Here is a 12,655-nt window from a genome sequence, read left to right as displayed (position 1 = left end):
GTCTTTGTTCGTTTTTTTCCATCAATATAATATAAACTTTCCATGTAATATCTAATTTCTGCAAATATTCGAAATAATAATTGTTCTCCCAGAATTAGAGTAGATGCTAGTGTCTAAATGCATTTCAACGTGTTAGCTCTATTTATAGCATAAATATAAAGATACCACAATTCTATCTATATATATGTATATAAGAACATAGACACTATTTTTTTATCCTTTAGCTGCCTCCGTAATACACCAAATAGTAACAAACATGTTGTGACGGAATTTAATACTAAACACTCCTTGAACAGAAAACATAAAATTGTAAGGTTCAAAGGTAGGCGAATTCTAATGATTGATTTTAAATAATGGTACATATTTACTAATATTTAATGTTATATATATCAAGGATTTTGATGACATTTTATGATGATTGTGTAACATGAAATTTGATTCAAAGAAACGCAATACGAAAAACAAATCCCAACCAAGAAGTATCAATAAGATATGTTTTGAATGTCTTTATATAGTTTTTTTCCATTAATTGTATTTTTTGACGTATAAAACAGGTTTACACAAATTATTTAATTAATTCTTTCATTTCAACCGACTGTCATGGTCAAAGATCAAAATAAATACATGCAGTAAAAAATATAATACTGAATACGTGCCAGTGCATTTGGGTAGGAAAAATTCCTAGTATAATCACTTGCTTTTCACTCACTCACTAATTAAATCGAATTTAAATATGCTCTTTTCTCGAAATACGATTATTTATATTTAAAAGCAAAATGGTTGAACCCAGCTAAAGTGGAATTTGAAATATTGTAGTAGTTAGGATATTATCTAGATGATATCGTCCCAACAATGGTAAACTCGCGAATCTGCAATTTTTGCGAATTTGAGGTTATTGGTGCATTTGGATGTAAGATGACCAATACACACTATGGTAGACTCGCGTATCTGTAGCTCGTTTCGTTATACTAGATATTGCCACTGTAAACTCACCTAACTGCGTGAATCTTGTTTTTCGACCTCTGTAAAGTAGCGAATTTATAGATTGGTGACTTTACCGTAGTGAATTTTAATAACACATGCATCTCTTTACCAATGTATACTCGCGAATAGGCGAATTCGTTAGTCTACTGTTGTGAGCTATTTCGTAAATGTTATCAGCGTGTTGTAAACTCGCGTAACTTATGGACATTTTACTCTTTTGGATACAAACAATTTTTATTGCGCTTTTGGATTTGGATAAATTTTCAACGTGTGTCTTTATTTGTTACAGCACTATGAATTCAAGAACGATATTTTACTATAAATGATAATGAGTACGATTTTTTGACCCTAAGACTAAGTAATTTGAAAAATTCTTAATAGGTATTCAAATAACTATTAATTTGTTAACTTACATTTTGTACGAGTTTTACAAGTCAAGTTCGGCTTAAGGTTTTTACTTATTATAAACAAATACCTAAATGTATCAACTATTCATTATTCTTTGTTAACATTACAAGATAGTATAAATTTGTATACATTTTAAAATCCGAATTAAACAAACGTAAGTATACCGTATACGAAGTACAATGTATTTCAAAGAAAACTATCATGATTAAGGATAAGAAGCATTGTATAAACAATTTTGTAGTATAGATTAACATTTAGTTGCATATTGCGTTTTCGGGTGGAAGCACTAATGCTTTTTTCGTTTGTTAGTGCTGTATTGAAATTAATTCATCGGTTAAGTTTAAATAGTGAAGTTTCTTGAAAACATGATGAGTAGATCGAAGAGGCTAGTGGAAATGGCATTAAAGCAACATGAAAAAGGTAAATTAAATAATTTAAAAGTTTCTAGTGGTGATAATCAAAGCACTAAAAATATATTTTTTTGCAATTTTAGAGAAAACTGAGGAGAAAACGTCAGTAGATGAAGATTTGCCAATTCCATCCACTTCGCGTGTTTTGCCTTTACCTTGTAAGTAATTTTGATCTACATTTTGTACCTACAACTCTGCAAACTTCACATAAAAGTTTTATTTCGGCAAGGTTTTGACAAAAGTAATGATTTTTCTTTTGTAGGTTCTAGAGAATCGTCACCTATTCCTTCCTTCGGTTCGGATCTGGAAAATGCTTTCAGCTCAGATGATAGTGTTTTTGATAAGGATTACCAACCTCCATCGGATAATTTGAGTGATTTGGAAACAAGTATGCATAACCTTGATTAATTTTAGCTCAAATTGAAACCTTTTTTTTCAGGTGCTACAGAAAATATTAATGAATTACCACAGGAAATAATATCAAACAAAGAAACTACTTCTCCGTCTAAACAGGCAACACCGAAGAAAAGGAAGGTATCAGACCCTACTCTCTGGAAAAGAAGTGTTGAAAAAGCGAATCGACTCAAGGGAAAATCTTATAAAACAACTACTGGTAAAAATATTCCTGCTAGACCTATTATAGCTCCTCGTTGCTTGAATCTTCCTAAACACAAGTGTAAGGATTTAATTCCTGAAGATGGCAGGTTACAAATTTATAAAACATTTCACGGGTTAGATACTTTATACCAGCAACGTGAATTTATTGTAAAACATGTGACTGTCAATCTTCCAAAAAGAAAAACAACGAATCATGAGTCTCGAAGGAAAGCAACAAAGAGTTACTCTCTAACATACAAAGGGGAGAAACATAACGTCTGCAGGAATTATTTTTTAGATACTCTAAATATTCCAGAAGCTACTATTAGGGGTGCTTTAGCTAAGGTTAGTGAAACAGGCCAAATGCTACCTGATATGAGAGGAAAGAAGGCACCACCACAAAAAACAGATGAGAATTCAGAGAAATTTTTTAGGCATCATATTCTTTCCTTTCCTTCTGTGGAATTCCATTACTGCCGTAAAAAATCAGAATATAAATATCTTGATTCTTCATTAACAATTAAAACTATGTATAAATTATATAAACTGGAGTGTGAGAAAATTTCTAGTAAGCCCGTGTGTTTTGAAAAGTACAGGAGGGTGTTTAGAGAATACAAGTTAACATTCCATAAACCAAAAAAAGATTTTTGTAAAACCTGTGAGGTTCATAAAAATACAGAGGGAAATGATGACCAAAACAATAGTCATGGTGATTATTTAAAACGCAAGGAAGCTGCACGTCAATGCAGGGACGAGGATAAAGAAACAGCAAGGCGTCAACGTCTGTTTTGGCGTTTAACTTTGACTTACAGTCAGTTCTTAACACTCCTAAGGGTGCAGCCGGGCCTCTGTTTTATGTCAGAAAACTTGCAGTTTACAATCTTACGACATATAACTTAGGAAATTCTGATGCTACCTGTTACCTTTGGGATGAAACTGAAGGAAAGCGGGGAAGTGTGGAAATTTCTACTTGTATTTACAATTTTATAATGAATAAACCAGAAATAAGGCATGTTCGAATGATGTCAGATAATTGTGCAGGGCAGCAAAAGAACGTAACTTTTTCTATAATGTGTCTCCATTTATTAAAAGTACACCCTGTTCTTGAGGTGATAGATCACAAGTTTTTCGAATCTGGACACACCCAAATGGAATGCGACTCCATTCACGGTAAGATAGAGCAGAAATCGAAAAATATTCCTATATACACCCCAGAAGGCTGGGCACAAGTGATAAGAACAGCACGATCAAATCCAAGACCTTATGACGTCACGTATCTTTTACACGATAATTTCATAGATTTTAACCAATCTAAAAAATCTGTTTTCCAAGACGAGTCAGGTCAGAAACTTAAGTTTCGCAATGCAGTGTGGCTGCATTATGAAAAATCGGCTCCAGAGACAATTTTTTTTAAAAATAGTTACAACGATACGTCATACACTAAATGTACTTTGAAGAAGCTACGAGGGCGTCCTGTAATAATATCAGAGCCTGCAAAACTGTATTCTTCTCGAATTCCGATTTCGAATGCAAAAAAGAAAGACTTAAAAAAACTTTGTGATGAATTAGTGATACCCAAAGTTAATCACGATTACTATGATAATTTACCTACAAATAAATTGGCAAGAGACAACTTGCCAGAACCAGATCAGCTGGAAGAGTCTGATTATTCTGAATAATAAGTTCTAAGGATTAATCTAAGTTGATTTTTGAGATTTAATTTTTGTTAATTTTGTATTTTTTAATTTGATCTTATAATTATTAATTTACGTTTAGTTTTGAGATTTAATTTTTGATAACGATAAATATTTTTTAATTTGTTCTTGTATTTGGTTTGGACTAAGTACTTTTTTTATATTAAAATATGTACCCTAAAACTATTGTGCATTAGTATAGCGAAGTTGTGTAATAAAAACCGACAATTGAGTGAATAATAACATTAAATTTGGAACAATAATTATTACGGATTCGCTAGTTTACTGTCAAACTACAATATTTACCAAATGTGTACCACAGTAAACTAACAAATCTGCGTTTTACGCCTTTAAAATCGAAAATTTTCAAAGTTGCTCTTATAGCCTTCAAAATGGCCTCAAGTTATACATTATAGGCAAAAATAACATTTAAAAAGAATTAAAACTGATTTTAGGGAAACAAATCGAATTGCTTTTTGCTCCCCTGAATAATTGAGATTTTGCAGATTCGCGAGTTTACCATTGAAGGGACGATATGAAAACACTGCTACAGAAGAGAGGAAATTCTTTCAAAATAATAAAACGAACTATTTCCTTCTAAATCTGGTAATAGCTCGGCGGGTATGAATTTATGGAATCCAATAGATTCTGATACAGTAGTAGATATATTTTGCATCACAACCTCAACAGACTGAGTCTGTATAAGCACTTTTTCTTATTTTTAGACGGTGGAAATCTTGATCATATGGTCCACTGTCTGTGTATTTTTAAATATGTTACTGACAGTATCCCATTTGCATTTAATCTCAACTGGATTTTCACAAAAGTCTACAAAAGACACTTATAATAATAATTGTGGTATTTGTGTGAACTAGAACGAAATTGTGGAAGGTATAAAATCGTAAAAAAACAGGACTGATCTTTTTGCTCTGCCTTTGACTCATTTATAAATTATCTATCATTACATCACTTGTAACCTATTATGTATCCCACTAGAAATTGATAACTCTGAATCTGGTGGAAAGGTGTTTGAGGGGAATTCTTAATTCGAGTCCCATTTCAGTATCAAAATAGATCGTGTCGAGCAAGGCACTATGATTTAGTGCGTTTATAACAGTTGATCCCAAAGCAAATTCACAGTTTTTAGATACGCACACCTTGTATGTTAATTTTTCAACTTTATTTTATATTTGTTTTACATAATTAAGGTCACCGTATGAAAGATGTAGGTATCCTCATCACATAGTTTGTACAATATAACAATACCGTGGTTCTTAAAACCAAAGTATTAAATTCTTATCTAAAACATTAAATATTTATTTTCATTCATAAATGTTGTTATTCCTAATGACAAATAGTTTATACTCTTCAAATTTTTGTTGAGAGAATTTTGCAAATGATTCGTCCAATAATGACTCATACCAAAACGAATATAGTAGAAAACCCGGTTATCAGACGTCACACTGATAATAGATTTAGGACAGATAATGAACGTAAAAGATTAAAATAAAAACAGCGGGGGTGACATTGTAGAGGTCAAAACGAAACGAAACATCAAAACATAGAGGACTGTACAAGGACTTTCCCAACAATTATCGAATTATTTCAATAAATATGATATTAGTACTCGTATAAGTCATAAAGGACATATATCTTATATCGAAATATTTCATTGAACTAAAACACCCAATAACAAAAGAAGAAATATTATAAATCAAGTACCTTGTAGTGATTGTGACGCTGTTTACATAGGATGGACAGTATTTAGAAAATAGATTAGAGGGTCATCAATACGTTAAAAAAATAAAAATGCATTAACACACCATAGAATATACTTTGTCATATTTTGATAAAGACCGAAATAGGTAGAAACGTCCAATTTTTAAACTGATATTCTATAAAGAAAAACCTAAAATCAAGAAAATTTATCAAGAAAAACATTTAAAAAGGTTAAGGAGTAGAAAGAAATAATAAATATCTACCTAAATAGAGATATAATTTCGTCTTGAGGATTATTTCTCAAAAGAATAATAAGTTTACAAGACATGCATTTTTTTTAGCTCATATACCAAAATGTTTTGTGTACTACTTGAGAACTGGTATTAATTTAGCTCCAAAATAGTTTAAATAACGTACTGAAGTTATAAACCAATCAATCAGTAGATCAACTAATTTTGTCGTAGTTTCATTCAAATATGGTTTCCCAAAATATGATATTCCTGCTAATTAAAGAAAATGGGTTTCTTATACGAAAATCTATTAAAAATTTACGTTATATTATATATAGTCCAGTGAACAACGGTAAAAATATGGTTTAACCTCAGAATTGCATCAAGACGCATGAATTTGCGCGAAATTTTGGACTTGACTTCTATTTATTTTTCACTTCAAAATATAGCCTATGGGGCAATTATTTTAAGGGGTGGAAACCACCCCTTATTGTCAAAATACAATAAATTAAAAGCTAAAAACACATTTGTAGGAAAAAAAATTTCTTTTTATTTTTTGGAAAGCTATATTTAACCTCCTTTCAGTTTTTTCGATAAAATCTAGAGTAATAAATATTTAAAACTTCATTCACAAATAAGTCAAAAGTATTGATTTTTCAAAAAACTCCATAGTGTAATTTGTGCTTAGGATATTTTTTTCTATCGATTTCTATGTTTAGTTTCGACAAAACAATACTCAAAGTGTAAAAGCACATAACGGCAAAGGGTAGACTTCGCCTTTTATTCTATTTACTATTTACTGTGAGAATTTTTAGCAAATCCATGCGTCTTGATGGAGGTAAAAGCTGTTGTTCACTGGACTAATAATATAAGAAAATATATTCACAAAAAGGTCAATATTTTTTCAACAAAAGAGTTATATCATTTATATTATTCGTGCATTATATTTATTTGCCCTGATTTTATTTTTAGTGCAATTTAGTATGATTTATATCCGTCATTTTTTTGGACTATTGTTATATGGTAACTTACAGATAATTTCACACAATAATACCGTCTATTTCACCGATAACTGTGCATATTTATTTTAATGCAGATTTGAAACGGTTTTACATAGAATGTAACATTTCATGGTATTGGGGTCTGTCATTGACCTTTTTGTTTGAAAGATCATTGTCAATTCCGTCTCACAGTTTTTTGTTATATCATTTATTCCATTTTTATTACAACATTAAAAAAGTTAACTGGGACTATGTCACGAAGAAATGTTTTCTTTTAAATTTCTATAGCATTGAAGAAAAATTACGTAAGTATTTTAATTTAAAATCTTACGTCTAATATATTAGTGTACGTTTCAATAGAAAATTGCGATTAAAGTTTATAAAAAATAAGAGACACAAATACAAAGTACAACTTCACATGTTGATTTATCCTGATGAACTGGAGGTAACTATGCAACTACTAGAAGAAAAGCTTCAGAGTGGCCACTCAATATACGTGGATAGCTACTATAGCAACAATTTGGTGACAACATATACTGCACAGGAACTTTACGAAAAGATCTAAAGGAAAGTCATTCAAAAAAACACTGAAGAAAGTTTAGAACCTATCACTCGAAAAGGAATACATACTTAGGCATATAGAAAGCGAGGACAAGTTGTTGACAAACCTGAAGCTATTGCGAAGTATGAGATATAAGTTTATGCCTGGGAGTTGATATACAAGACCAACTTCTTGCGTTTTATCCGTGAAAGAAAAACTCTCAGTTGGTATCTAAAAATAGCCATTTACACCTTTCAATTGATGTTTGTAAATTCCTACAAAATATATATGATAAAGATTTAGGTCAACCGAAAATGATTCTATACAAATTTCGTCTGTCAATAATAAGGTATTACCGTATAAACCTGCTATCATTTTAGTTACCCTAAGCCACATTGGTGGCCTCAAAGTGCTCCATAAAATCAGAAAAAATGCTTAAGGAAAATTCAACCTGGTCTTTACTTCGAATGTTTCAATCCATATCATGATTCATTCTGATATTATTCTATTTTGTTCTGCATTTTGTAATCAAGTGTTTTTAAATCTATTTTCTAATGTTTTACGAATATATCCCTTTCTTTGTACAGCATAGTTATTGTTCATTAGGATCTGTTTATTTTCTCCATATAATTTTTTATTATTTAGGAATAAGCAAGTTTACATTTTTTGTTTTATAGTCATTAATAAATGATGTATGTATGTATGAATTTTGAGGTATCAGTGGTCCACGCTTCGAGAGAATGTGGATAGAGGTTTCGTCCTCTATATAGTAAACCCTTCGACTCTAAACAAGGATCGGTATAGTTTGAAACGAAGTAGCTATCTTTGGAATACGAGGTTCAAAGTAATCACCACTTACATCAATGTAACCGAAACTTCCAAAACTTCTAGTCATCTGCTCTTAAAAACTGATGGATTGCTACATCTATCTCATCCTTCGTCTTGAAACGTCGACCATATTTATACTTCTTTAGGTTAAGATCACAAATCGGGCTATTAGGGTGGATGTACAATGACTGTTATATTAATTTCACGTAACAATTTAACTGTCTGATCTGCAGTGTGACGATGCATTGTCGTGACGCAATTTAACCCGCGAATATTGACTGAGTCAAAATGACTACATTGAAATTCATACTCTTTTTTTGTAATGCTTTTTCTGATACTATATGTATATTCAATATGTTTTAATCTTTCTCACTTCTATACATTGCCTACATTCTAGACAATTTTAAAATAAATTATTGGTGCAACATTAATAATAAAGGACAGGGAGACTTCTGTTGTTAAAAAGATGTACGCATTGATAAATTATGCCTTGTTTATGTTTATTATTTGAAAAATATTAATTATTTATTATCAAAACGTGTATGCTATCATTTCTATGAATAATTTTGTTAAAGTAGCAGTTGAAATGACCTTTTAAATAAACAGTTATCAATGTTTTTACCAATATTAATCAAAGTCAATGAATAATAATTTGGAATATATACGCAATTGTTTATTCTTTGAAGTTTACTTCGAATCGTTCCAAAATTTAGACCAGCGCAGCTCTTAGAAATGTTCATAAAACGTTATTAAATTTGTTTGGTGACTTTGTAAGGGAAAAACAATTGGGAGCATATTGTTATTGAAGCCTATTATTGTAAAAGTATAACTAGAAAGAAAATAAATATAATAGAGAGGGTGTCCTCTAAATAATGTCTGTTTTCAATGTTCATTAAATATTTTTATTATTATTAAATAATCATAGACAAAGAAAGCCTTGATATTCAAAGTATAACCCATTATAATCTTGAGCCAGCTTTTTAAGACATTGGTAAGTTTATTGGTTATAGGTACAAGAAATTGTCGCACTACATTTTGCACATTCCCGTTGGATTAAATTTTTCCCACGTAAGAATTTTGCCATGAATCTTCGAGTTCAATAACATCAATTTCGTCTATCTTATTACAGAATTTGGTTCAGCATTTTAGTAAGAGAACCTGCTTTCGGTTAACTAAACCTGGATATTTCTCCGATAAAACCTCATACATTCACATCATCTGACCACTATATACTTCGCCATTTGTAACTCGACCATCTGAGGTGATTTCGAAGTACATTAAATCTTCATAATCCCACCAGACAAATAACAAGTCTCTCCGTTCGACTCAACCTCTCTTTGCAGCGGGTTCTGATAAATGTCCTACATCTAACCACTGATTCCCACTGATGTTCGGATTGTTCAGATAAATCCATTTTTTATCGCAAGTGAACATGCATCTAATAAATCGATCATCGTTCGGCAAGACAAGGAGCTGTTTATGAACCTCTACTCGACGTTTCGCTTGAATCTCGACTAATTCATGTGGCACTATTCGACAACTTTCATAGATCTTACCTAATGATTACAAATGGCAATGTCCGGTAGAAGGTCCAAGGGAGTCCGATAATCGGCAAGTTATGGTACTAGGTTGGTTATCTACTGCTTTCCTTGTAACTTCAATACCTCACGCAAAAAGACCTGAATGCGTCAAATCTCCGTTATTAAAGTGATTAAATTAACGCTATGCCGTTCGCTCAATAACTGTGTGTTTCCTTTCAGTTTCACATATTCTTTTTACTGCCACGCCTTTTGTTTCCAAAAACACCACACTTATTTCATAATCATGGCAATTCATACTATTTATTATAAAAACATACTGCCGTCGTCAATAAACAAAGTAAAGCAATTGTATTCTTCATAAAATTAGATTATAGCTTTAACAAGTTACGACAGGTTTAAATAGTGGCCTAGAAAAGTCTACATGACTTATAAGACACACTCTGTAGATATAAATGATATCTGTGGTTAGATGACAAATCCAGATATGTCATTTTTTTGCAGGAGACCCATATTGATGTTAAATAACTCATAAATTATAGGCAAAACTTATTGATATAATTTTTTATGTTTCACAAGAACTTTATTGTTAGTCAGCATTTTTTTTTAATTACACAAAACTTTGAATTTTAGACACATAATATATTTGATATTTTCTCCTTATATTTATTCAGAAGTGAAGAAGTGAAAACTCATAAGATATAAATATTATGAACACCTCAAATTTTATTATTATTTTTTAATCCAGATAAAGTTATCCGGTATATTATTTGGCGTCACTCATACCTTTCCACGTTTTAGATCTAAAATTTTGAACTAGGCGTTCTTTATTCAATGTGTACTTAAAGAACATTGTTCCAAACTCTTTTTAGAATCCCATCCACTTTATATTAAGCTAGTTTACCAACATTAGTGTCGGAAGCTCTTTCAACTTGAATATTTAACAATGTGAAAAATGCTAAAAGATCTTTCAACATCCGAATAGATCAGTTGAATAACAATTTTGAAATTATCATCAATTTGTTGTTTGGTTCCAATTCTTGCATGATCATTGTCACATTCCAAAAAGATGTGTCCAGGAAGCAAAAATATCTGGTCAATACACAGGAATCAATTTGTTCGGGACCGCTGCCATCAATCACTTCGAGCAATAAGAATTAACTTGAAGTTCCAGTGAACGCTCTAAAGTCCCCAATTGTTAGATTGCATTCAGATAACACACGTTTTTAATAAACCATGTTTGTTGCTTAATATTTAATATGATACAAGTAACACTTTTTTTGTAAGTCGTTTGCTATGATCTTCAGCCTCTAGTTTGTCTCCCCTTTTACTCTTGTAAGCTTCATCTGCTTCGTTTGCCAGCTCTGTAATAAAAATATAAAATAATATGATAAGTGGGCAAAACCGAACATTACAACATATATAGTTTTGTCAATATTATGTTTAGTAACTTTGGTGGAAGTTTTTGATTTTTAAGACTAAAACAAAACGACTAATATTGTTTTTGACAGCTTCTAAAATTAAAATTATTAACAGATTATTACCCAGTGATTACAGATGCCATATCATATTATATTTTGCCAATTCTAAAAAATAAGATTTCAACATATCTCATTATAGCTTTATAGAATATTACTTTATAGGAAATAGTGGTATATATTTCATTTTGCCATCTTACAAAGCAGAAGTCAGAAGGTATAAAAATCTCAAAATGACATCTTACTATGGATTAAAAGTTATGGCTGATATAATAAAAATTGGTGTGTTTCACGTTTTCCATAAAACAGATGTCAGCTGTATGTTTTGAGTTAAAAAAGACAATAAAAAAAGGTTATTCCACCAATTAACTTTCATGCGTTTTTTACAGCAATCACTTACATTAAAGTAATAACGGTTTTTATAACAAATCAGTATAAAACTATCGTTTTTCTCTTTTTATTGATTATATTTTATCTGTTAAGAGTTCAAAACAATAGAGCCATATTGTATTTTTAGTCTGTGGAGACGATAAACTTTTCTTAATAATGATAATGAGTTGGTTATACACATACACATCGCCTTTTTAAGACAATCTCAAGGTTGCCGGCAGTGGAAAGACGTAAACAAACTGTTTTTCATTTATTATTTTACTTCAAGTTTCAAAGTAGAAGTGTCGACTACTTAATAATTATAATAATTATACAGAGTGGAAAATGTAAATAGAGCAAATCCTGTACCTTTATAAAGGTCTATCGCGAAATTCTTTAAACACGTCAGTTTTATTCTTTATAGCCTTTAATACAAATACTGTTCAAGTATATATGGGGTTGAATCATCCTTAACTTCTTTATTGTTAGGTCAAGTTTTTTTTAAAGTAATATCTCAAAAAAATAACAATTTTTTACAAAAACTACTGTAGTATCATCCCCATAAAATAGGGTAATTTTGCTGGACTTCCATTCCACATATTCGGAAATACTTCGTTGAGACAGCTTCGATCATTTTACGCTGGTTGTGCCCCATATTTTTTAATCAAGATATTGAGCAATAAGATTCTATATTTTTAAGCATACTTTGATCGATTACATTTGGAATAAGAAAGAGTTCATAATAATTCCAATACTGCAGCACTTTATTATTTAAAGCTTCAGTGATTGTTTCTGATGTCATTGCCATATTTCATGGTTTTCGACTGTTTCCAGATAATACAGCTAGAGACCAAATTA

The 12,655-nt window shown here is 30.9% G+C and overlaps 2 protein-coding genes across 2 annotated transcripts in view; both read left to right on the top strand.

The window, feature by feature from the left end:
* Positions 1 to 12,655, top strand: part of LOC130451563 (protein commissureless 2 homolog) — a 46,122-nt gene that overhangs the window by 12,421 nt on the left and 21,046 nt on the right. The window lies entirely within an intron of this gene.
* Positions 1,702 to 5,798, top strand: LOC130451562 (uncharacterized). The gene is made up of 4 exons (XM_056790659.1): positions 1,702 to 1,812; positions 1,886 to 1,960; positions 2,065 to 2,190; positions 2,242 to 5,798. Exons 1-4 carry the CDS (start codon positions 1,758 to 1,760, stop codon positions 3,297 to 3,299), a joined length of 1,314 nt encoding a protein of 437 aa, XP_056646637.1. The 5' UTR covers positions 1,702 to 1,757; the 3' UTR covers positions 3,300 to 5,798.

This window comes from Diorhabda sublineata, chromosome X (genome assembly GCF_026230105.1).
Source record: "Diorhabda sublineata isolate icDioSubl1.1 chromosome X, icDioSubl1.1, whole genome shotgun sequence".
NCBI lineage: Eukaryota > Metazoa > Arthropoda > Insecta > Coleoptera > Chrysomelidae > Diorhabda > Diorhabda sublineata.
The sequence above is the reverse complement of the archived record's forward strand: the minus strand, read 5'-3'. Positions and strand labels throughout refer to the sequence as shown.